This window comes from Lemur catta, chromosome 8 (assembly GCF_020740605.2).
Source record: "Lemur catta isolate mLemCat1 chromosome 8, mLemCat1.pri, whole genome shotgun sequence".
Taxonomy (NCBI): Eukaryota; Metazoa; Chordata; class Mammalia; order Primates; family Lemuridae; genus Lemur; species Lemur catta.
This window is the reverse complement of record NC_059135.1, coordinates 30,701,068-30,727,477: the sequence shown is the minus strand read 5'-3', so window position 1 is coordinate 30,727,477 and position 26,410 is coordinate 30,701,068. Positions and strand designations below refer to the sequence as shown.

The window sequence follows — 26,410 nt, the reverse complement described above, 5'->3', positions numbered from 1 at the left end:
AAGGATCAAACTGTTTCCAAGTTACTTAACTGCATCCTAGGGTAAAGCTCAAGAATATTTAAATGAATATAAAAATATTCAGCACCCAATAAGGTGAACTTCACAATGGCTGGCATCCAATAAAAAAAACTGCCAGCCACGTAAACAAGAAAATATGGCCATAATGAGGAGAAAAATCAATAAATAGAAACAGACCCAGGTAGAATTAGTAGACAAGCTCATTGAAACAATTATCGCACTATACTGGGTCTACCTGGCTCCAAAACCCATTTCTTTAGCTTGTAGGACATCCTGGTCTGTTTGCCCCTCAAACAGAAGTCCCGCCTGGACCCTAAGACATCATTCCTTTATAATGCCTTCATAACGACTAATCTTTCCCCAAACACCCATTCTGGATCCAAATTAAATTCCCAGGGAAGAAAGAACCACGAGTCATTTTGGGGGTTTGAACAGCTGTTCTCTGCAGCTGGCTCCCACAAAGTGCCACAATTTGTCCCAAAAGCATAGAGTTCCTTGAGGAAGCTGTCAACTGTGGGGTACAACTCAAGAGTTTTAAGGAGAAGCTTGGAGACAGAGTGCCACGGGGGACAGTTTTATACTTTTCAGAGTTCAAAGGGAAGGATTTGGCATTTTATAATTCAAAGTCCTCTTGTGGTTTGAAGCTTGCTAGAAAGGAAAAGCATTCACAATTGAAGATCGCACAGTATATTGCTAATACATTTGCTCAAATCTGACTCTAAAAAGACCACTGGCTTTGTTTTACAGACTGTTTCAAAAATCCTTCTTGACTTACTGAGTTCAGTAAATTCAGCTTTAGGTCTTCCATTCTTTATTGGTTTTAGAAAAATTATCCTAGATTCCATTTTATTGAGAGTCTATCATTTTACAGATGCATTTGTAAGATGCCAAGTGCACAGGGAAGGATGACAAAGCTTACCGCCTTGCTCTTTCTCAGCTCCTCTATTTGCAAGGTGTCACTGTCATGTTGTTTCAAGAGCTCCTAAAAACAATTTTATTTGGAAAAGGTCAGCACCGTGGTTCTGACACTTTTTTCAGGAAGTTAAGAAAGCCAGAATAAGATTCAGAAATATAATATTCACCAAAGGTTAGACATTGGTATAATGAAGCACACATTATAAACTAAAGACATGACATATTGAAGTTAATGAAAATCTTATGTACGTGCAACTTTATCACATTGACAAATATTAAAAGAAAGTTTTCATCAAAAGCTTTTTAAAAGTCAGTGTACATATTCAGTACTGTTAAAAATTCAGGCTGGGCGCAGTGGCTCACGCCTGTAATCCTAGCACTCTGGGAGGCCGAGGCGGGTGGATTGCTCGAGGTCAGGAGTTCGAGACCAGCCTCAGCAAGAGTGAGACCCCGTCTCTACTAAAAATAGAAAGAAATTATATGGCCAACTAAAAATATATATAGAAAAAATTAGCCGGGCATAGTGGCGCCTGCCTGTAGTCCCAGCTACTCGGGAGGCTGAGGCAGTAGGATTGCTTAAGCCGAGGAGTCTGAGGTTACTGTGAGCTAGGCTGATGCCACGGCACTCATTCTAGCCTGGGCAACAAAGCGAGACTCTGTCTCAAAAAAAAAAAAAAAAAAAAAAAATTCAATAATCCGCAGATTAATCTTTAGACTCAATGCATTCCCAGTCAAAATAGCAGCAGGCCGTCTTGGCAAACTAACTCCAAATTGACAAGCTAGGTCTAAAATTTATATAAAAATCAAAGGATGTAGAAAGGTAAAATAATCTTGAAAAACACTAGGAAAGTTAAACGATCTTTACTACTACTCTAGCTTCAGTAATTAAGATGTGTTGTTGACAGAAGTATAGACAAACAGTCAAATGGAACAGAATGAAGAGTCTGACCCCCCCACCTCCAAAATGAGACAAAGACAGCAAAGCGACTCAACAGGGAAAGGAAATTTTTTCAAAAAATGGTGCTGGAACAACTGGATATTCATATGGAAAAAAAATGACCTATGACCTCCACTCTATGCACAAAAATTATTCAAAATGGGTCACAGAATCACCGAAGCTAAAATTATAAAGCTTCTAAAAAATTAGAATATCTTTCTGATCTTGGAATAAGCAAAGATTTTGCAGAGAAGACACAAAAAACTGTAACCATAAAAATAAAAAGATTGATAATTTGCCTTTGATCAAAATTAAAAACTGCACATTGAAAGACATCATTAATAAAACAAAAAGGCAAACCACAGACTGGGAGACAATACTTGCAACATATATGTCTGACAAAAACTTGTATCCACAATATGAAAAGTGCTCCTACATGACAATAACAAAAAGACAAGCAACTCTAATTTTTTTAAAAAAAGTTTTACTGAAATATAATTCACATACCATACAATGTACTACAGCAACTCTAATTTTTTCAAATGACAAGAGACTCGAACAGACACTTTACAAAAGAAGACATATGAATGGTCCAGTAAGCACATGAAAAATTGCCTAACATAGTCAGTCATCAGGGAAACTGAAACCATAATGAAGTATCACTTCATACCCACTGGTATGGCCAAAATGAAAAGATTAGCAGGACTAATTGTTGTGGAGGGTGTAGAGCAACTAGAATCCTCATATATTTAAGATGCAAGAGTTAAATGGTGCAACTACTTTGGAAAATAATTTGGCAATTTCTTGTAAAGTTAAACCTCTACTGCCCTAGAGCCCAGTAATGGCACTACAGCTATAGCAGCTATAGGCAAGGATAAGAAGGACATTCGGAGACGGGATTTGGGCAAAATAGAAAATTTCAGGTTCTGCACATTTAGCATTCTGTTGTTTTCTGTTAATCGCAATTTTCATCCCAATAGCCCTGTGGTAAGACTGTCTAGTCTGTGATAAGACTTTCCAACAACTCTGTGTAAGACTATCTAGTCTGTGGTAAGACTGCCAATAACTGTGTCTAGTATGTGGTAAGATGATCCAATAGCTCTGTGGTAGGACTGTCTAGCCTGTGGTAAGACTATCCAGTAATGCAGTGGTAAGATCGTCTAGCCCATTGTAAGATTGTCTGATAACTCTGTGTTAGGACTGTCTGGCCTGTGGTAAGACAATCCAATAACCTAGTGGTAAGACTGTCCTATAACTGTGGCAAGATTGTCTAGCCCATGGTAGGACTGTCCAATATCTCTATGGTAGGTCTGTCTAGCCTGTGGTAAGACTGTCCAATGACCCAGTGGTAAGATTGTCTAGCCTGTGGTAGGACTGTCCAATAACTGTGGCAAGATTGTCTAGCCCATGGTAGGACTGTCCAATATCTCTATGGTAGGTCTGTCTAGCCTGTGGTAAGACCGTTCAATAACCCAGTGGTAAGACTGCCTAGCCTGTGATAAGAGTGTCTAGCTAAAGGACAGCAAGACTGTCAGTCTACTTGTATATGTTTCCAGGCAACCTGGGAAAAGAGGAATATTCCCATAAAGACAGAAAGATCACCTAACTACAGAGCACACCTGGGAACTCGGATATACTGCCTGGGCTACACATTCAACCACTGATGTGCTTTGGGCTGAGTTACCTCCTTCTCTTGAATGAAGTTCTCAAAGACAGCACTGTAGGATTCATTTATTTTCTTCTTTTCTTCTTCTGACTCTAACTCAAACTTTTTTGTCATTTTATTTTCTGTGGAGGTGAGAGGAAAACACACGTATGTGTAAATGTGGGAAAAGCTGGTGCAGAGAGAAACCCAGAATATCTGAAGATAAAAGTAGTTCCAGACTGGGTCAAACTCAAGGTCCTTTCAGCCTGCTGTCCAGCCTCTGACACCCAGCCGAGATGCTTGAGTGTGAGGTGAGCGTGGTGGTTGTCCTCAATCGCGTTAGTCGTAGGGATTTGCCACCACCATCGCTGGTTTTTTGTGTGTAGTTTGTTTTGGATCTGTTGCTTATTATTTTGTGCATTCACTTTGCCGGAGCAACCACTATGCTTTCTTGGATATCCTTGTCTTAAAATAAAGCTCTTGGCTACTGTGACTTTGCCAGAAGTAACATTCATCTGTACTTAACCCTGGTGTAGAGGTAGACTTAAACTGTTTTCCCAGGCAGAGAAACCTGCCAGCAGAGCCCCAATATCAAATGAGATGAAGGTTAGGAGGTGGCGAGGGGAAACACAGATTTCCTCAGTGTTGCAATTCTGGGGATGGACAGGGAGTCTCCGGGTGACAGGGGAAGCTTCTGGACTGAGTGGCATGGTGAGCAGCTGGCATCTGGTCTTCCAAATGAGTGCTTGCACCCTAGACTTTGACAACATGGGACAAGTGTCGTATGAGTAGCTAGAAATCTGGGAGGTGACCTGGGTGTTGTTGCACCCAGCTTCTAGGTAAAGCCTCAAACAGGAGTAGCTCCGGGTCCCCTTCCCCAGCCTTCACTACAGGGGCTTTATGTTACCTCTGGAGCTCCAGAGTCCCCACCTGAATGTAAATTAACTTTCCCACGGAGTATCTGCATTTAATTGGGTGACCTGTTAAAATCAACTAAATGCAAGACGAATGGGGTTGGAGTAGGATGCAGAATTGGTCTGTAGAGGCCCCACTCCTGCCTCATCTAGTCTCCTAGGCCTGGGGCAGTCCCACACATCCCTCACTGCTTTTTCCCATTTATGAAGGTGCTCAGTGAGGGGGAGGTGCACCTGTAGGATACTTCATATGATCCAGGCTCTGTGTTAAGTGCTGGGACTATTAAAAATATTTACCAAACACGTTCCTTTGTGGGAGATGTGGGGGTATAGAAGCTCTTTGTATAATGGATTGTATTGTTCCTCCCTCCACGTACAAATGAATATTTCACGTTCTAATTCCAGAATTCTTGGAACCTTGGGGTTCCCTGTATCTAGACAACAAAGCCTGTAGTCCCTGTAGCAAGTCCGACATTTGTTCCAGCCCATCATGAGCAAACTTGGACCCGGTGAGTTTTGGAAAGGCATAGGCTTAGATCCCCTCCCCTTAAAGCAGGTATTTGAACTTCAAAAAAGACCCTGCCCTTGTCACTTTGCCTTGTTGAAAACTCTGGGGCACCTTCCATTCAGGAATCTAGCATGTGGCCCATCACCCACAGTAAATACTTTCCTCAAGTGAAGACCAAGCTTCATGGTCGTTTTTTGATACACTTGTCCTCAAAAAACCAGAAGTTTCTGTACTCACTTTGCTGTAGCAGCATCTTTTCCCGCTCTAACTTCTCATCTTTCTCCCATTCTGCCTTCCGCTTTGACCATTTGTCTTCCATTTCATCATAAATGCTATCCTGTGGAGGCACAAAGCTGCCATGAAGAGAATTGTCCCAGACAAGGGAGACCTGGAGAAGCTGCAAACTCGCCCTAGGGTGGGCCTTGCCCAGCGCTGCACACTGGCCACAGCACTGGGCCCCGGGCAGCACTGGGCTGTAGCACTGGGCCCCGGGCAGCTTCCATCACTGAGGGACCCCTCCCAGGTGACTGGTGGGAAGCAAATTCCAGCCAGGCCCAGCAGAGAGCTTGTGGGACCCTCATGGTCAAGGGCAAACGATGCACAGCAAACGATGCCTAGTAGTTAATTTGAACACACAGAAAACAATGGGATCTTTTTCAGTGTCCATTTTTTTCTCAGCAAATCTAACTTCCTTCTGTGGTTGAGGTTAAATAAGCCTGACCCAATGCCAGTCCTGTTGGTTGGCTCCGACTTCATGAGCTTGGGGACAGCCCAGCTCTGGGTGCTGCTAGCAGGATCCAATGACACTGACTCCCTTCCTTGTCAGGTTAGAAGTAGGATTCACACCCAGCCGATTCTATTCACCACTCACACTTCTTAAGCTCTGATCTGTGATGTTTTCCCTGACTGCATCAAGGAATATCTTGAAAAAGGAGTTTTGGATATAAGTTCAAAAGTGAAACTGTGAGTGGTGGTGTTTAACCTTTGGTAGAATGACCAGCCATCCTTGTTTGCCTGACACTGAGGGATCTCCTGAGATGTTCTGAGATGGCTGGAGCACTCCATGGTCTGCTTGTGGGGGTGCAAAGTGATTCAGTCTTTGTGGAGGGCCATTTGGCCAAATCTATTAAAAGCCTTTAAAATAATTTATTCCTTTTGACCCAGCACTCTACTTCTAGAATCAAAGATATTCAAAGTTATATTACCATTATAGCAAGCAATTGGAAATAACTCAAATGGCCAGTAGTAGGGAAACAGTGAATGCCCAATGGCTGTTGCATTAGCATAATATCTAGTCATTAAAAAGGAGGGGAAAGCTTCTGAAATGCCTGATGAAAAGAAGATACAAAAATGTATATGGATTTTTATATAGTGTGATCTCAACTTCCTTGGCCCTAAACCCACAGAATTTTAACAAAATACAAATATTAACAGTGGTTGTCTTTGGGTGGTGGTATTTCTTTTTGTCATTGCTGTTGTTGGTTTTGTATTTCCATTTTTTAAAAAACAACGAGCAGCTATCACTTTTGTAATCACAAACATATTTTTTGATGGGCCTCTTTAGGGACTTGGGTGACTGATTTGTCATGCACAGAAGCCATCGGGCTTACACCTCTCCCTGGGTGCAGTTAGTGCCACTTAGGTCCAAGGATACTGGGAGTTTCAGGACATTATTCTCTGGACAAGAGCTCCGGATTCATCCCAGCACTATCAGCCAGGAACGAGCCTTGCTTCTCTCACTCTCATAATCCAGCAAGGAGCTCTGTGTCTCACCTGATACAGATGAAATATATTCTTCAAATACTTAATTTCCTTTTCCATCTCGTCTGGACAAAAGGAAAACAACAACAAGGTCATGATTATTTGCAAGTTTTCAAATTCCACCGTGAGCTCTCCTGCATACCTTCCCCACCCCAAACTCATCCCCCAGACAGTGAAACCTTTGTGTGCCCCAGAAATCACCCTGAAAACTTATTAGAAATGCAAATGCCTGGACCCCACCCTAAACCCACTGAATTGGAGTGTCAGGAGAGGGGCCCAGTATTTGCTGGATTTTGATACACATCACGTCTGAGAACTAATCCCCAGGGGTAAACCAACATCTGTGGAAAAAGAGGAACAAAACCTAGTGGCATGCCTTTGCTTCTTTTTTAAAAAACATTTCCATTTTGGGCTGATTATTAAAATACTACATTGGAAAATTAGGAAAATATAAAGTATAAATAAGACACCATCTTTAAAAATATTTAAGGCAAAATTAAGGAAGAAGTTTACAGAATTTCTCCTTTTCTCTGTGGAGATTAGTCTACCCACCTGGAATTCTGAAGGATACACACTTGGCCCTTTCCAACGACAGCATAAACAAATGAGATATCTGGCCAGTACAACCCTTATGCATTATAAGGGGATAAAATCAAAGTTGTCAATGAGAATTTAATGAAATACTATCATTTAAAGGTGAGGAAACTTGCTGAATTGAAATAGTATTATATTTGTTGAACTTTAAAATATACTTAAAAAAAATACTCTCACACTCTCATCACACTGTTAAGGGCAGATATTTTTGTCCTCAATTCCCAGACGGGGAAATAGGAAGGAACTTTGTTCAGATCTTCCAGGAAAAGGAAGGACATTGGTAGACATGGTTTTTCCTCTTTTCAGTTTCATTTTTAGTCACTTTCTTCCTCTTCCACAGCCCATCCGTGGCCACGGGAGTTCCTTGGCCCTAAACCCACAGAGTAGCCTCTTGTCCCTTCACCCAGGGTCATTCTCCCAGGTCCCAACAGTACCTAGCTTCTTTTGGGCAGCCAACTTCTCCTCCTTCAAGGTTGCTCTGTAGTTGTTCTCCAACTCACTGACCTCCGCTTTGTGAGCCTCTTTGAGCTCCCTGTGGGACCCCAGGTGAAGGCCACAATCATCAGTGAAAAGCAGTCCAGGGCTGAGCTTTGACACTGACCTGACCCTACCCCTTTGCCCTCACACAGGAAGTAGGGCCCTCACTTCCTGAAGCACCCTCCCGGCATCTATCTAGAGGGTGAGAAGACCCCTCTTTTCTACAATCACTGTTTTGAATAGAGCCAGTGGGGCCACAGGCTCTTCCCTAATAGTCAGCATAGTCTTTGCATTGTTCTTGTTTGGCTTTAGTATTGTTAACATAAATAATATGTGACAGAAAATGAGAGTCATACTCAATTGAGGTTTATTAAGCCAAGATTTTGAGGAGGCACTCAGGAAAAGCACAGCCCATAAAGTATCCGTTATGGACTGGGCTCTCTGTAGAAGGGTTTGAGAACTTTACATTTAAAGGAAAAAAAGGGTACCCAGAAAAAGGGCAGGGGTGAAGGAGATGAGCAGTGAGGTAATTGATGGTATTCTTGTGAAATTCTGTTTGGTGCCTAGTAAATCTACATAAGATAAAATGAGCAATTAAAAAAGAGGGTAGAGGAGATAGTCAATGTTGTGATCTTCTCAGGGTGGGTAGAAGAGTGATATCGCTTCCTTGGTTTGCACCTGTGGAGATAAACTTGTAATCGACATTTAAGGATTTATTTAGGCTAAGTTCTAAGGCTATAATTGACGTGCACTCATTTTATAGAGGCTATATATTTTGAAGGGTTTTTTTTAGGGCTGAAGAAAATAAATATTTTACCCCAAAATACATTTCTTTGACATATTTTGAGATGGCTATGGGCAAACAGAAATAATGCTGCAAGGCTGTCCAGGTGGGGAGGCTGGGGGAGAAGTTTGCATGATTTAAATTGATGTTTAGAGAAAGATTGCATTAAATCTGTAGATTGCTTTGGGTAGTATGGCCATTTTAACAACATTAATTATTCTAATTCTTTCACCTCCTTGGTTAAGCTCATTCTCAGGTGATTTATTTATTTATTTATTAGCTATTGTTCATGGAATTGTCTTGATTTTTTTTAGAATCACAAAATAAAACTTAATGTTGTCATTTTATATATTCTCAAACCTTTTGTTTTTTACATTGTTTTACTGAGATATAATTTACATGACATAAAATCTGTCATTTTAAAGTGCACAATTCGGTACTTTTCAGTATGTTTACAATGTTGTACAACTGTCATCACTAATTCTAGAACACTTTCATCACCCTCAAAAGAAACCTCATACCCATTAGCTGTGACTCTCCCTATTCTCAGTCCCTAAGAAACACCAATTTACTTCTCTTTTTCTATGGATTTGCCTATTTTGGACATTGTATGTAAATGGATTTATGCAATGTGTGGCCATTTGTATCTGGTTTCTTTCACTTAGCATGATGTTTTTGAGGTTCATCCACATCACGGTATGTATCAGCACTTCATCCTTTTTAAAAAAAAAATATTAAGGGCATACAAATGTTTTTGTTACATGGCTTGAGTCAGGGCTATAAATGTGCCCATTACCTGAATACTGTTCATTGTACCCGTTAGGTAGGTTTTTGCCCCTTCCTCCTCCCCTCTCCCCTCATTTGATTTCCAGTGACTTTTACTTCCCTCTGTGCCCTTGTGTGTGTATTGGTTAGTTCCAATTTATTAGAGAGTACAGGTGTTTGTTTTTCCATTCTTGAGATACTTTGCCTGGGATAACGGTCTCCAATTCCTTCCAAATTACTGCAAAAGGCATTAATTCACCCTTTTTATGGCTGAGTAGTACTCCATGGTACACATATACCGCATTTTGTTAATCCACTCATGAATCACGGGTACTTGGGCTGATTCCAGATCTTTGCAATTGTGAATTGTGCTGCAATAAACATTCGAGTGCAGGTGTCTTTTTGGTAAAATGACTTCTTTTCCTTCGGGTAGATACCCACTACTGGGTATCTACTTTTAGTTATTTGAGAAGTCTCCGTACTGTTTTCCACAGAGGTTGTACTAATTTGCAGTCCCACCAACAGTGTATCAGTGTTCCTTTCTCTCTGCATCTACATCAGCATGTTGTCTTGATTTTTAAAGATATTTAACTATTAGTGTATAGAAACATTACTGATTTTTGTATGTCAATTTTGTATCCTGCAACTTTACTGAATTCGTTTATTGGTTCTAACAGTTTTTGTGTGAAGTCTTAAGGGTTTTCTATATATAAGATCATGTGGTCTGCAAACAATGCAGGGACAATGTAACTTTTTCTTTTCTAACTTGGATACCTTTTATTTATTTCTCTTGTTTAACTGCTCTGGCAAGGACTTACAGTACCATGTGAACTGAAGTGGTAAAAGTGGGCATCCTTGTCTTGTTCCTGATCTTATGTTCTGATCTCCTGTTCAGTATGTTAGCTGTGGGTTTGTCTATATGGCCTTTATTCTGTTGAGGTATATACCTTCTGTACCTAATTTGTTGAGAGTTTTTATTATGAAGGGATGTTGCATTTTGTCAAATGGTTTTTCTGTGTCTATTGAAATGATCATATGGTTTTTGTCTTTCTTTCTGTTAATGTGGTGTATCACCTTTATTGATTTGCACATGCTGAATCATCTTTGCATCCCTGGATGAATTCCACTTGATCATAGTGAATGAGCTTTTTAATGTGCTGTTGAATTTGGTTTGCTAGTATCTAAGATATTCTTAAATTTCCCTTTTAATTTCTTTATTGACCCATTGGTTGTTCAGTAGCATGTTGTTTAATTTTCACATATTTGTGAATTTTCCAAAACTCCTCTTATTATTGATTTCTAGTTTCATACCATTGTTGCCCAGAAAAGATATTTGATATAATTTCAGTCTTCTTAAATTTTAGGAGGTTTGTTTTGTGCCCTAACATGTGATTGCTCCTGGAGAATGTTCCGTGTGCAGTTGAGAAGAATGCGTATTTTGTTACTATTGGGTGGAATGTTCTGTATGTGTCTATTAGGTCCATTTGGTTGAAAGTGTTGTTCAAGCTAATGTTTCCTTATTAATTTTCTGTCTGGATGATCTGTCCATTGTTGAAAGTGGGGTATTGAAATCCCTTACTATTAGTGTATTGATATCTATCTCTCCCTTCACATCCATATTTTTTTAATATATATTTAAGTGCTCTGATTGGATGCATATATATTTACAATTGTTATATTCTCTTGATGAATTGACTCCTTCATCATTATATAATGTCCTCCTTTGTCTCTTTTTATAGTTTTAACCTAAAGTCTATTTTTTCTAATGTAAGTGTAGTTATTCCTGCTCTCTCTTGGTTTCCATTTGTGTGGAATATCTTTTTCCATCCATCCCTGTCAGACTCTGTGTGTCCTTACAGGTAAGTGAGTCTCTTGTAGACGGCATATAGCGGAGTCTTTTTAAATGTTTTTTAATCCATTCAGCCACTCTGTTTTTTTATCAGATAGTTTAATCCATTTACATTCAAGGGGATTATTTACAGGTAAGGACTTACTGCCATTTTGTTAATTGTTGTCTAGTAGTTATGTAGATACTTTGTTTTTTTCTTCCTCTTTTGCTGTCTTCCTTTGCAGTTTGATGGCTTTCTGAAGTGTTATGCTTCAAAACTTCAAAGCCTTTCTATTTTTGTTTTGTGCTTCTGCTAAAGATTTCGCCTTGTGGTTACCATGAGGCTTACACAGAACATCTTGTACTTATAACAGCTTATTTCAAGCTAATAACAACTTAATTTGATTGCCTACAAGTGTACACTTTTATTTTCTTCCTTATTTTGTTGTATGATGTCAGAATTTACATCATTTTGTAATGTGTATCTTTGACAATTTATTTTAGCTATAGTTGTTATTAATAGTTTTGTCTTTCAAGCTTTTTACTAGGGATAACATTATCTTACACACTATCATTGCAGTCTTAGGGTGTTCTGAATATGGTTATGTTTTACTTATACCATTGAGTTTTATGCTTTTGTATGTTTCATGTTATTTATTAGCAGCTTTTTGTTTCAGTTTAAAGAATTCCCTGAAACAATTCTCCATTTCTCCTTCATTTCAGAAAAACAGCTTTGCTAGATAAAATACCCTTGATTGGCTATTTTTTTCCTTCAGTATTGTAAACGTATCATACCATTCTCTCTTGGCCTGCTGGGTTTCTGCCAAGAAATTATAGTCATATTGGCACTCCTTTGTATGTGATGTGTTTTTGATATCTTGCATGTTTGTATATTTGTATCCTTTGACCTACATCTGCTCATTTCCTTCCCTCTATCCTGACTCTGGTAGCCACTGTGTTATTCTCTATCTCTCTATCTTTGAACACCTCCTTTTAATTTTCCCTTGATTTGACTTTGCTCCTACCCCTCCCATACCTTCTTCCTATTTTGCTCAAGCCCTGACCTAGCGGCTAGAGAGAGTAGAGGTGAGAGGAGGAAAAAGAGGAAGAAGAGGAGGTAGAGGAGGATGAGGAGGAAGAGGAGGCCTAGGAAGAGGAAGAAGAGGCTTGGCTGAGAACAATAGTTATTTATCACAGAAATCTCATAGAGAACAAACAATGGCTCTTCTCAGCAACTAACAAAAAAGATTATAATTGAAATAATTGGATGATAAAGTGCAAAAGCAGGAATAACTTTCTTTGTGCTTCATTTTAATGGCCTCAAATCAATCCATCCTACTTTTCTTTTCTTTTTTTTTTTTTTTTTTTGAGACAGAGTCTCGCTCTGTTGCCCGGGCTAGAGTGAGTGCCGTGGCATCAGCCTGGCTCACAGCAACCTCAGACTCCTGGGCTTAAGCGATCCTACTGCCTCAGCCTCCCGAGTAGCTGGGACTACAGGCATGAGCCACCATGCCCGGCTAATTTTTTGTATATATATTTTTAGTTGGCCAGATAATTTCTTTCTGTTTTTAGTAGAGACGGGGTCTCACTCTTGCTCAGGCTGGTCTCGAACTCCTGACCTCGAGAGATCCACCCGCCTCGGCCTCCCAGAGCTAGGATTACAGGCGTGAGCCACCGCGCCCGGCCAATCCATCCTACTTTTCAAAGACACATGCCTCACTCATCTCCCCCACCCCTCGCCACCCAACTCCATTTGGCACTGTCTGAAGTCCCAGCGAACTGAAACCCTGCAAAGGATGCAGGAGCCTTAGGGCCCTCAGCACATAAGGGCTCTGGCCAGAAAGTGTACCTGTTCTTGTTTTCAAAGTTCTGTTTCATCTCAGCACAGCGCAGATCCATTTCATTAGAGAGCTAGAAACAAAACTGACATTAACAACACAGGATTGGTGACCCCAAACCCACTCTGATCTCTACCTACTGAGAAGCCCTCCAATTCATGGGGGATACCCCCCTTCCCAAGCCTCTCCCATTGTGTTCTGCAGTGCCAGAGAGCACCCTGTTACTGACAGAATGGAACAATTCTTGCCTTGCTCTATGTTGTTTTGTACTTAGTTCATAATATCGGTGCATCTCTTCCACTGACTGGTTTTTATGGGTGGGTCTGGTCTCCTCTGCTAGACTGTCTTCTCTTTGTAAGATCATGGTTTCGGGATTCTTGGATATGTAATTAAATTGAACAGAGCAATCATTTATCAAGCAAAAGGCCTGGCCTGGAAGAACCAAAAAGGACTAAGATTCAGACCCTGTCTTCAAGGAACTTAAAATCCGGTGCTAATCCATCCTTGTTACAGCACGGTGGAGTTCTAGCAGACAGGACTAGCTCACCTTCAGGGGACACTCCATTCTAACATGTCAGTTCCCCTGGCCAGTGTCTCAGGAGAAACGGACAATTTAAACCGTCAGTGCTCCCTGTCAGCTAAGACAAGGGCTTGGGGCTTGTCCTTGTCTCTCTCTGACTACTGGGGAGGAGCCAAGAGTGCCTGGCACAACCCAGAGGCCGGCCCCGCCACTCTGACGGAGGCTGGCATGGTGGCACACCTCTGTTCCACAGGGCCGGGCAACAAACTGGTCTTCATAAGTGGGAGTATTCTTAGGATCACCACCTAGGCTCCCTCCACGGAAACAGTCTCTAAACATTACCAGCAGGGCCTGTGCTCCTGAGTCAAAATGCGCATTTTGCCCAGTAACTCATCACTATTGAGCTGGATTAGTTAACTTCCCTGAGCCTTGACTTCTTTTCTATAGAAGGAGACCATAAACCTGGCAGGATTTTCTGACAAATAAAGTAATGAGTCAGTAGCAGGGGAGGTCTCAGCCTGAGTCATAAGCTGGGTCATTGCAGGATTCAGAGTGGTCTGGGACATATCACACGGGGAGAGGCTGCCTGCTGGGGTGTGGAGCCTCACAAAAGGGTTTCAGTCACACTAGGGAGGGTGTTTCTGAGCATAGCACTGGCTGTCACCCCAGCCCAGGCCACCAGGCACACGTGCTTGAGGTGGGGAGGAAGTTGCTGTGATCAAACAGATGGTAAGATCTAAAGATGTGTCACTAAAATCCCCAGGAAGCACTAAGAGTGTGAAATGACAGCGGGTTCTGACATGTGGTATTGGCAGTTTAAACAGTCCCAGCGAGTAAGCCCTGGAGGCTTCCAGGAAGCTTTGGGGCAGCACTGTTCCCCTCGTGAGAGCCGGACAAACCTGAAGCTTGACGCACCGCAAGGGCCAGACGGAAAATGACCAGCGCCCCCTAGCGAGCAGACGCACCCGAAAAACTCCTGGAAATGAATGAGTTAAGCCTTGAGAAGGCACTTGAGTTCTTGCGATTACGGATAACGAGGAGTCAGAGAAATACTACTGGGTGATGTGGTCCTATCTTCAGAGTCCTGTCACCTGGACAACGTGCCTCACATGAGTAAAGTGCTTGGCATCTTGCCAGGCACATAGGTGATCTGGAAATACTAGTCTTATCCTACCCATGAAGATGACAGCTAACATAAGGATCACTCACCAATTTCTGGGCAGACTGGTGGTCTCTGTTCATTTGTTCTATTATTGCTGTTAGCTCCGAGATCTGCTCTTCTAGATCAGAAACAATATCAGTCCTGTAGGACAAATAATTCTTCTGTCATCCACAGAGCTTACCTTTCCATGACAGGCCCCTGAGCGTGGCTGGCTCTGGCCTGGTGTGAGCTGCCCACGTTCTGCCCCTGCTCCATGATTTGGGGATGAGATGGAGGGAAGGGGGTGACCTTGCAGAAGGCATTTGGCAGGAGGGTGGCTGAGCCTCAGATCTGGCTCTTTTAGGTAAGTGAACCAGATGTGAGCAGGGTGGTTTGGTGCCCTGTTGAGCAGAAGGGGAGCAGGAATACGTGAGAAATGTATCAGGGCTTGACCTTGATTTTGTAATGATGGTTAAAACAGAGGGGGGAGTTCTGAGGATTAGGAAATTAGAAGGTGGGGGATAGGATTGATGCTGACAGTGAATCATAGACGAGGAATGGGCCAGACATGGGACTAAGAGGGGATTAAGAGAGTGGTTTTCAGAACAGGTGATAGTCTTCTGTGTTTTGGGGTCTAAGGAGGCCTCCGTGTCATCTGTGAATTATTCAGCTCTGTCTGGTTGAGCTGGAGTAGACAGGGTGGCAGGTAGTGCTATGTGCCATGGAGCCAAGAGGAGGTCCTCAATTCAAGAGGCTTTGACCCATTCGGTCAATTATCCTTCATGTCTAATGAGCACAGGGAGAATGTGGGGCGGGAAAACACGAGAGAGCACATGGGGGTAGAGGAAAGAAGAAAGGGCCTGAGAAAGTTGAATAACGGGGACCCCCGTCTTTTGAACACATTCTTCTATGTAAACAATACTCACAGCTTTATCACGAAATACAAGAAGCATGGGCCATTATGTTTTAATGTGTCACATGGGTGACAACTCTCTGATGAGGCCAAGAGGTAACAGAGGGTGCCAGTTTGACTATGGGTGCACGACCCACTCTCCTCCTGCAGGGGCTCATGGATAAGCAGGGAAAAGAAAAGTGGATGGGAAGACAGGGCCTGGGGTCTGACTTCTCTGGGCCAGGTCACATCAGGGCAGCTCCACAGCACGGTCCTTCGGCCTCAGCCGCAATCTGAATCCCTTGCTGGAGGTAGCACTGCCGGCAGTCTGGTTGTACCTTTCTATACGGTAGCAGGTTGTGTGAGAGTGTGTGGGGGGGTGAGTGTGTGTGTTTGTGTGTGTGTGTGTGTTTTCAGTTGTTGCTGGTTTTTAGACTTGTGTCCTTGAAAAATAATTCTCACAGCAAAATATGCCTTTAGGAAGAGACACTTGGAGAGCCATTCAGTAGTGCAGGTAGGAAGTAAGATGCCTGAGCTCGGGTAGGACGGTGGGGCAAAGATACAAATGAGAGATTCAGAGGTGGAATTAAAGGTGTGGAGACATACTTGACATGGCATAGGAGGACACGGTGGGGCTTGAACGACAGAGAGGATGGCTGTGTGTGCCCAGTGAGATGGAGTCTGGCTGGAACCTTCCACACCGAATCCAGTAGGGGCAGGAACTGAGTGGTATCTTTGGACATAATGAAGAAAGAGATGTGTATGCCAGCCTCCCTGAAGCCCTCACTTCACTCTTAATTCACACATCCCAAATTCAGATTGTTTTTTGAATATTTTATCTGCTCCTCACCCCCAGGAACAATTGCTCTCCTCCAAGATAACTCACAACTTCATCATTTTTCCAGGTCAGCTGCCTGCCTTGACCTTCATCCCCCCCCTCGGATCTGCCCCCAGATGGGATCGGAGCAAAATGAGGTGGGTGTGGAGAGGGCCGTGGAGAAGCAGGGCTGAGGAGGGCAGGGCGCCCATGGCCCAGCGTTGACCTCAGTGGCTTGTCCTTGAGGCTGGGCCAAGCAGGGTGCGTATGGCTCCACGGAGCTGGATGTTGCTCCAAAGACATTACCTGGAAAATTTGACTCTGTCCATGACCTCTGATTCCAGCTGCTTTTTCCTATTGAACATCTCATCCCCCAAGGTGACGGAAATCTGCTCCCGACTCCGAAAGAGTTGATAGCCAGGTGACACGTTGATCACTTCCTGGGCATCCAGGGAAGGGAGGATACAATTGCAGTCTTAGGGTGCTGAGATTCCTCCAAATCTTCTCCTATCGCCTCACTCACATCTTCGCTTAAAATCAGAGACCTGAGATGAGACTCCAGGGCCCTAGTCCTGCTCGTGCCCTCCCTCCATCACCTCTCACCCTCTCTTCTCTGAGATTCAGTCCCAGCACTTGGCTGGCCCCAGGGTGTCCCCAGGGGCCTGGAAAGCTCAAAGCATCCTGGTCCCTTGCACTGCCCCACTCCCGCCCGCGCCCCCCAGTGGCCCATGGAAACCGCTCGGGTTTTGGAATCAGGCCTGAGTTTAGGCCTGAGTTTAAATCGTGGCCCTGCCACCAACCAGTCACTATTCAACATCTCCATGCCTCAGTTTCCTCATCAGAAATGGGGATAATAGCTCTTCCTCAAAGGGCTTTTGTGAGGAAAAAACAAAATAGCATATGAGAAATGACTAGCACAGTTACAAAAAACCCCCCAAATATAGCAAGTTTCTTCTCCTTCCCCCACTAGGCGCCAGGTGGGAAGCCGGGGCAGGGCCACGGCTGGCCCGACCAGGGTGAGGCTGCAGCTTGGAGAGCTGCACGGCTCCCCTGCCACCCGCAGCACGGGACTCCGCCACCGTCACGGCCTGACGTCTCCTGCCTGCCTCTGCTCACCCCTGCCTGGCACGGCCCACGGCCCCCATCAGGGGCCACCTCCTGACTGGGCTCTCCGCCTACAGCCCGGCTCCCCCAGAGCTCATCCTCCTCTCCACCTGGGGGGGCAGTTATATTTTTGTTTATTTTTTTACCTCACCACTAAACGACTGCGTGATTCTTGTATGAGAAGAAACTAGATAGAAAATAGTAAAAAGTACCAATGAAACCCCAGCAGGGGGTGGTTTTCCTGTAATAAAATGTGAATCTTACCTTGTCCTATGCCTGTGTCAGACCAGTAAAGGCTCCCGGGCACAAGAAAGATCAGGTGGTGTCAAGATCATTCTGGGTCTGGTCCCCAGCTCTTTCTTCTGTCCCTGCGCCCCTCAGGGGCCCTGACAGCCCCTCCCTCAGCATTGGTGGCTTCCCAGGTGTGGCAGAGGGTTTCCTGCATCTGGGCTCGAGCTGTACCCTGGTCTGGACTAGTTCTCACTGGCTTTCCTGGGATACTGTCTTCATCCTGCCCAAGGCCATGGGGGGTGGCAATTAAACGCACTCTAGAGTCTGAGCGGAGTTCAAGTCACGGCTCTTCACTTACCAGCCACATGTGATGGGCATAATGTGCAATAGCAACAGCACCACCCCCTAGGGTCACTGTGAAGACGCAACAAGGAAGTATGTGCAAAGAGCCATGTTTGCACATGGCGGGTGCTCAATGAATCTTAGTTCCCCTGCCCTCTTCCCATTTTTACTCACGTAAGATGATTTCTTGCTCTCCTCTTGCCTTGCTAAATGGAATTTCGCTCTGCAAGAGAAAGACATGCTCAGAAAGCAACCAGAAAGCAAAGACAAGATGAAAGCTTAAGAGATTCGCCCTGATGCTTCCGTCTTCTGACTTCTGTTCTCTGAGCTCTGGTCACCTGACCTTCTTAGGGGATCCCCGGGTAGCTGGGAACTCCCTGAGGCAGGGCCCTGAGGGCCCAGGGAGGCAAAAGAGTTGTCTTGTGATGTTGGGTCAATTTCTGTTTTGGAGGATTATAAACCAGCCAGAGGGGCCCTTACACACTCCCTACAGCAAGGCTCTGTGAGTCCGGTGACACTGCCGTACACACATGCACACTCAATTCAGAGAACGGTGTGTAGCTCTCTTCGTTGGGGAATGAAACATTCTTCATAAACAAATGTTCCAGATCATGAAATGTGTTTCATTACGAGCCATTTGTTTAACTTGTTTTCCATGCAAGGCTTTATATATGCTACATATAAAATGAATACCATATATATGTTTGTGTTCAGAGTGGCCTTTTCCTCCATCTTCAAAGCCAGGAAGTCCTATCGCTCAGACCTCTGCTTCTGTTGTCACATCTCCTTCTCTGACTCTGACACTCTGACTTCCTCTTTCACACACAAGGAAGGACCTTTGTGATTACACTGGGCCCAGGATAATCTCTTTAACTCAAGGTCGGCTGAATAGCAACCTTAATTCCATCTGCAACCCTAATTCCTCTTTGGCAAGTCACATGCCCTATTCGCAGTTTCCAGGGATTAGGGTGAGGGCATCTTTGAGGGGGCAGTGTCCTGCCCCATATCTGTCACCTTGTTACCCTCTCTCTGAACCCATCTGCCCCCTCCCTCTTTGCTCCCTCCCCTCTTGCCACCCTGGCCTCTGCCTTCCCAGGCAGGCCAGACACTCTGCAAGTCCCCACTCAGGGGCCTTTGTACCTGCTGCCCCCTCTGGCAGGATCCGTGTGGCTCCCCACTGTCTCCTTCACACAGGGACATGCCCTCGTCTCCTAAATAAAATCACAGCCCCACCCTCTCAGCCCCTACCCTCTGTGCCTGCACTGCTTTTCTATACCGCACTCCCCAACCTCAGGTGCGATAACTTGTTCAGGGTCCTCGCCCGTCCCCGCCCTGCCAATGTCAGCTCCAGGATAGCGAAGACTTAATTGTGTTTCTGGCTGTTTCCTCTGCATTAGAACAGTGCCTAAGGAATAATAGGTGCTCAATAAATACACTCCAAACAAAAAAATGCAAAAACCTAAATCTGAGGTACATTTCTAAGCTTGTAAAATGTGGGTAAAATTTTAATTTGTGATTAAAACCAAGATGCAATCTGCAGAAAATCTTAGACACAGGACAGTAATCAGCTAAAGGCTGAGCCGCCACCATAACCACACGAGAGGATTGCCAGGGCTTTGCGCTAATGCCGGTGCCAGGCGCTGGGCTCTTGTAGGGCCGGAAACAGTTACTGGGGACATCCAGCTGAGAGTCCACTTGCAGCGACTGTGGAAGCTGTAGGTGCAGAGGATCCCGGAATCTATGTGTAGGGTCTGAAGTTTGAGGGAAGTCATAGTAGATTCTGGCCATTCTCTAACGACCCTGCCAGCAATTAGTTCAAGTCAGGCAGGACTGCAAAGGCTAAGGGGTTGGGGTTACGTTATTCACATGCCTCAAACCATTCCTGCCTCAGGGACATAAAATACTTACTTTGGGGCAACAACAGGATTTGTTGGTTGGAGGTAATTGTGTTGTTTTGAGGGAGGTAGAAGAGGAGCTAGCCTGAAAATGAAAAATAAATAACTATTTAATAAAATTAGAAAATTGGAAATTCAGAAACTTATTTTAACACTCTCAGATTAAGTACAACCCCACAGCGACTCAAAATTAAAATATATGGTCTGATACCTGGAATCGTTAAAATCTGATGCCTTTAAACCCTCAGGCCCAAGGCCTTGGTGTTTGTTCACTGTCCCAGGGAGTCCCCAGACTGGCAGCACAGCTTGTCCTCCAGTTCCCAAAGCTCTTTGTCCCACATGGAGGGGCAGCTGCCGTCAAGGCCGTTTGGTTGGAAGCTGCACTTTCCCTATTGCACCAGCGCTGAGTCTTTCACATTTAACATGCCGCTAAGCCCAGCAGGACTGGCATGATGAATGTGCAGCCCACAGGCTGGCAGGGAAAGCTGGGGAAAGCTAGGCCTTCTGGCCCACTTGGGATTTTGCTGCCAAGCTTACTGTTTTGGAAATCTTGTGAAAGAAGAAAAGTTTCAAATGGAAACCATGCCCCCCTGCACCGACCCCATCCCAGATAATTCTTACTTGGACCTCCCTGTGGGGGCCTTATTTGGTGGCCGAGGGGTCTTGATTAGCTTCCGTGGTCCCAAGTTCCAGGGGTCCAAGCAGGTGCAATAGATGAGAGGGTTGGGGTTCATGGCTCAAGGTCAAAGGGCAGTTTTGGCTGCTAAGTCAGGGGGCACTTGCTGAAATGGGAAAACAATAGCAGAGAGTTAAACCATTTAGAATCAAAGCAAAAATACTTAGAAGCAAACTGGGAAGAACCCAAGGAAGGCCCAAAGAAAAATCAATAGTAGATTCCAGAAGCTATTTACCTGGTTCAGGGTCTTGACTATAGAATAACAACTCACCTCTTGCTACTCAGTAGACTTGAGTTGAAAGCAATTTAAAATTTGCCATAATTGAGTGCTTACTGTGAGCCAGATACACAACAAGTGCTCACTTATTAGTATCCCAATTTTATGGATGGGGATAGTAAGACTCAGAGAAGTCACAGGGGTAGCAAGTTGCAGAGTTGGGAACAAACACATCTCCCTGACTCCCAAGCCCCGGCCCTACCAGCAGGCCATGCCAACTCTCGCTGAAGGGAAGAGAAATCCCCACAGCAGGCCCTGCACAGAACTTTCTAGAAAATGAGCTCATTTACTCAAACTACAGTGCAAAGGAATCTCCCAGTTTCTTATTCCTGGTCACCTGTCTGAATTACAGAGTGGAAAGCCTTCTTCCAGGGCTCCATAGAAATAAAATCCCTATTGTGAGGGTCTATATGAAAGACAGGCAACTGTCAGATAAACATGACCACACTTGTTTATCTTCTTTCTTTTCCAGACCCCACTAAAATGAGAGCACAGGATTAAAAGAGGTTTAATTCCATAAGAACAACAAAATGGGAGAGGAGACAACATTGCACAAGGGACGTCAGCACATGTTTGATGTAAGTGGGGCCCTCACCACAGTGCGCTGTGGCCTATGTGCCTGCAAAGGGGGTTTGAACAAGAAGGTGCCAATCTGCACATCAAAGGCCCCCAAAGACTCAGGACTTGGAGCTGGTAGATTATCTGGTGATACTGATGGCGGCTGACAGATCTGCTGGAGCAAGTGGTAAGGTGACTAGTGTCCCCTTCCGTCCCTGCCCCCCAAACATGTCCATGTCCTAATCCCTGGAAACTGAATACATTACCTCACATGGCAAAAGGGATTTTGCAGCTGTCATTAAATTAAAGATGTTAAAATGAGGACATTATCCTGGATTACCAGAGTCAGAGTCAGAGAAGATGTAATGATGGAAGAAGCGGTGGGCGTGATCGAGGAAGGGGCCATGAGCCAAGGGATTCAGGCAGCCTCTAGAAGCTGGAAAAGGCAAGGAAATGGATTCTCCCCAAGAGCCTCCAAAAGGAACGCGGCCCTGCCAACACCTTGATTTAGCCCAGTGAGACCCATCCCGGACTTTGACCTTCAGAGCTGTAAGATAACAAATTGGTGCCATTTTGAGCCACTGAATTTGTGGTAATTTGTTACAAGTAATAGGAATCAGACATTTGGTGGGGGTGGGGGTGGGAGTGGGGGTGGGGAATTGGCAATAGAACGTAGAAACCTAAGAAAATAAAATGTGCAATTCTTAATACTTCAGGTAAAAAATATTGTGTGAGAAAGTAAACATCATCACAGTATGGTACACACTCAAGAATCAGTGTAAACACTTCAAATTGATTTAAGCAAAACGTGGATTGTGAAGACACTGGAAGAGTGTGGGGAGAACAGAGGGAGGAAGCACATGAGCCAAACCCGCATCTACGACACCAGGAAGTTGATAGAGAAGGTCTAAGACTGAAAAGTTAACGAATGGAGTAGACAAAAATTATTTAGAAGTATGAGGTTAAATTCCCAAAGAAACAGCTAACAGAATTGAAACTAATTGCCGGTAGGTAGCATGCTGAGGAGTAGAGCAGACATGGTAAGGAGGATGGTGCAGATGTTATGACTTTTCCTTAATGAATTTTTAACACTATTTAATTTTGAAAATGATGCCAGCGGATAGTTCATAAAAATTAAAAACAAATGCCAAAAAAGTTATGAGAACCTATAGGTCAACAGAAACATTACAATGATAGAAAATTTAACTCAAATTTCTAAGTCAACAACTGGTTTTCAATATTATACTGGAATGAATTTGCTTAAGAATCAGCTAAAAAATGAAATCAATCTTTTTCTATAACATGACTGATGCTTGAGAAGCACAGTTATGGGTCTAATGACCTTGAGAGCTAGAGGGGACCTTAAGATTGAATCTGCTTTACGGATGATGCTACTGAGACTCAAAGAAATGGAGCGACTGCTCACCCACTTGTGAATGCTGTTTCACAGCGCAGATCCGTACAGGCTCATGCCATGCATCCTGGGCTACATGCCAGCTGCATGCTGGAGACTTGGACCTTGTCCTCAGGGAACCTGCAGTCAGTAGGGGAGTCAGCAGAGAGAGCTGAGTGGGCTGTGGAGCAAGGGCAGGAGGCCTGGCCTTGGAAGAAAGGCAGAGTGTGCAGGTGGAGGTGGGTGCAGGGGTCAGCTGGGCCAGATGTCTGGGGCCAGGGGGCCTGGTGGAGTGGAGGACAGGGCTGGACAGGAGACCAAAAGACTAGATAAAGAGCAAAGCCTAAAGAGCAGGTGGCAGGGCCGCCGTGGATGACTGTCCATGCTCCGCTGTGCTTGGGGGCCCTGTCAGGAGAGCTCCTGTGTCAGGGCGAGCCAAGGAGACAAGGTCAGGGCAGCAGATGGGTTGAGTGGCCCAGGAGGGAAGATGGTGCCACAAGGGCTAGAACGGAGGTGAGAATCTGAAAGGAGCCTGCGGCAGCAGCAAGAACGCAGCTTTGCTTCTGCTTAGGACCTTGTATCTGCTTCCTGTGAGGAAAGGGGCTCACCCTGAACTTGGGAGGTTTAGCAGGAGTCCTGGGGCAGGAATTGAGAGGCCCAGGCAGGCCTTCTCCTGGCAACTGCCTTCTCTGTTCCATGTCTTGCCTGCCCAGTGGACTACGTGGTTCTTGAAGGCCAGGCCTCCACCATGGCACCATCCATGGCCCCACCAAACCTGCCAAAGCAACTTGTCCACAATGGGTGTTTGATGAATATTTGTTACCAGACTAGTAAACTGGGTGGTTGTAACCACAATGACTGGCTCAACAAGGAGAAGAGATGTACAGATGAAACTGCCAAAGTGTTATCATAATTACCATGTTATAGATTATACTAAATATTAGAGTTCAAAAACCAGAATGCACAGGTAAATTGCATGGGTGGTGCAATCACTCTGTGGAGATTTTAGATGATCATTGATGAATGGTTGTTCTTTTGCTCTTGAAAAGTAAAGGCTTCTCCCTCTGAACACCCACGGGGGTGATACTTAAATATTTAACAACCAATCAGACAAGGCTATTGAACAATCAACCAGAGTTGGAACAGGGTTCTGGAGGACCCACTCCCACGCCCATGCCAGGAATTAACCCTTTGGTTGCTGAATCATGAAGAGGTCTGGGGGCTCCAGGGGAGGAGTTGGGGCAACCAAGGTAACAAGGAGGACATTCAAGGCACCTGGGCAATGGTCATTTACTAACCAGTATTTCAATATCTCAGTAACTGCATGCCAGCTAAACATCAGCCCTTGATTTCTAGTCCCCTACCAAGAGAGAGCCACTGTTAACAGTTTTTTGGGTATCCTTCCAGAAATGTTGTGAATATATATAACTTTTAAATTTTTTACATAAATGAGAACATACTTTGCACACTATGCTGCACCTTGCTCTTTTTATGTAATAGGATATCTAGGAGATATTAATATTTCCATAGATAGATCTGCATTTGCAGTGGCTCGATGTTACATTGTATAGCTCTAAGAATAGAGGACTGTGTGTGTGTGTGTGTGTGTGTGTGTGTGTGTGTGTGTAAAGATTCTTTCTCCCTCTTCTTTTCCTTTCCTGTATTTCTCCCTGAAGATTTTACCTGAGGCCCTCCCTAGCTGTAGTCACCAGAAGGCCAGCAGAGCCTTCTTCAGAGAGGTCACAGATTAGTATTAATAATCAGCAGAAAAAATTACGTAAAACATCTTTTCTAAAGAGCTTACCTCAGACTGCCCAAAGATTTGCTTTTCTCATGTGGTTCTTTCCCAAGTCAAGAGTCTTAAAGAAACCACGATCTTGCAGAGAAACAGTTGTCCATCAACACAAAATCAGTGGTCATTTTAGATCGAATCCAGAGGTTCCAGAACTCAAGACTTTAGTGGTCGTTCCAAGTGGCTGAAACGCCAAAGCAGGACATCCACAGTGTATAGCGTGCAGAAAGAGAGATTCCCAGTGGGCTGAACTGGCATGAACATGAACTTCCCTCCTACAGACAATCCAGTTCAAATTTCCTGGTATTGCAATGAAAGTCGAAGTAGAGGAAAAGGTCACCCCTCCCTTCAGAGTCCCTTGACATGGGCCTGAGCTGTGAGGTTTGTCCTTAGGAGATGGCAGGCCAAGGTTTGTTTCTTCTGTTGCTATGGAAACAGAACGGCAGCTCCTCATTGGCTCAGAGCTCTGTTCTTAAAGAGAGAAGGTTGGAGAAACAGCCAGTTAAATTCTCCAAGACCCCAGTCAGTGCCCACACTCAGCAGCAAGGAATCCACACTCCTAACTCTGGGTTTCTGCTTTCATCATCAACCATGAGACAAAAGCTTAAGATACATTTTCAGAGGAAACAGAATTAAACAGCATTCCTGGGCTTAATTGGCCTATGGCAATAGTTGTCAGGCAGGATCTGAGAAGGATTTTAAATTCCTCTGTTATTTGCTCACAGAAACCTAAAACTCTAAAGTAGGCACATTATTCCTTGAATTTAAAGCTTTGAAATCTGTAAAAGTACAAATTTCCCAGGGCAGGAGTCTTTTTCAGGTACTTAGGGTTTCAGGTTTTTTTGGTTTTGTTTTTTTTTTAAATCTAAATAAATCTGCTTTTTCTCACTATAGAAAAAAGTGTTTACTTATTATAGCCCAATGGCTTTCATTTTTATTTTACTGCAACTCATTATAAGAAATATATTGTATACATTTTATAATAACAATTTTGTGAAATAATACTCTTATTGCTTGCTATTCTCTTCTATTTCTTTTTCTTTTTAAAATGAAAACTGATTGTAATCCACAAGAGTGACTTCATGATCCACTGATGGGTGACAACCCACAGTTTACAAAACATTGTTATAAATTCATCTGTTCATTCAACTCCACATTTATTGTCTATTGTGTGCCAGGCACTGCTGTTCCGTGTGGGGATATACCTTAGTTCCTGTGCTCAATAGAGCTTAGAGACTGATGGGAAAACAATAAATAAATTCAACAGGCCAGGTGCAGTGGGTCAAGCCTATAATCATAGCACTTTGGGAGGCCGAGGTAGGAGGATCACTTGAGGCCAGGAGTTTGAGACTAGCCTGAGCAACAAACCTAGCAGGACTCTGTCTCTATAAAATATAAGAAAAATTAGCTGGGCATGGTGGTGCACACCTGTAGTCCCAGCTACTTGGGAGGGTGAGGCAGGAGTGTCGCTTAGGCCCAGGGGTTGGAGGTTGCAGTGAGCTGTGATCATGCCACTGCACTCCAGCCTGGGCAACAGAGTGAGACCTTGTCTCAAAAAAGCAGGAGGGAAAAAAGCTCAACAAAAGCACAGTGAATCTTATATTAAAGAGACTCACCAGATGCAGGGGGAGTTTATAGCAGGGATTACTCTTCTAGTACAGAGGAGTCAGGCAACAGTTTTAATCAGAGAAGTGATCTGACTAGATCTGCACATCAGAACGATCATTCTGACTGCAATGTGGAGAAACAATTGGAGGGGAGGAAGGAATCGCAGTGAGGAGGTGTGGC

At 44.1% G+C, this 26,410-nt stretch overlaps 1 protein-coding gene across 4 annotated transcripts in view; it reads right to left on the bottom strand.

Moving 5' to 3' along the window:
- The window catches only part of FLACC1 (flagellum associated containing coiled-coil domains 1), a 30,200-nt gene extending 5,178 nt beyond the window's left edge, over positions 1–25,022 (bottom strand). The window contains exons 1-12 of one of the 4 annotated variants that reach the window (XM_045559739.1): positions 24,635–25,022; positions 20,548–20,708; positions 19,940–20,011; positions 18,206–18,254; positions 16,661–16,794; positions 14,714–14,807; positions 12,996–13,057; positions 7,727–7,824; positions 6,711–6,763; positions 5,175–5,274; positions 3,555–3,658; positions 938–1,000 (exon numbers count right to left, since the gene is read on the bottom strand). In XM_045559739.1, the coding sequence (XP_045415695.1) occupies positions 938–1,000; positions 3,555–3,658; positions 5,175–5,274; positions 6,711–6,763; positions 7,727–7,824; positions 12,996–13,057; positions 14,714–14,807; positions 16,661–16,794; positions 18,206–18,254; positions 19,940–20,011; positions 20,548–20,660 (942 nt within the window). In that variant the 5' untranslated portion in view covers positions 20,661–20,708; positions 24,635–25,022. Of the gene's footprint in view, positions 1–937; positions 1,001–3,554; positions 3,659–5,174; positions 5,275–6,710; positions 6,764–7,726; positions 7,825–12,995; positions 13,058–14,713; positions 14,808–16,143; positions 16,271–16,660; positions 16,795–17,722; positions 18,176–18,205; positions 18,255–19,939; positions 20,012–20,547; positions 20,709–24,634 lie in introns of those variants that run through there. The other 3 variants (XM_045559740.1, XM_045559741.1, XM_045559742.1) reach the window with 3 other exon arrangements.
- Positions 25,023–26,410: the final 1,388 nt, after the last annotated feature.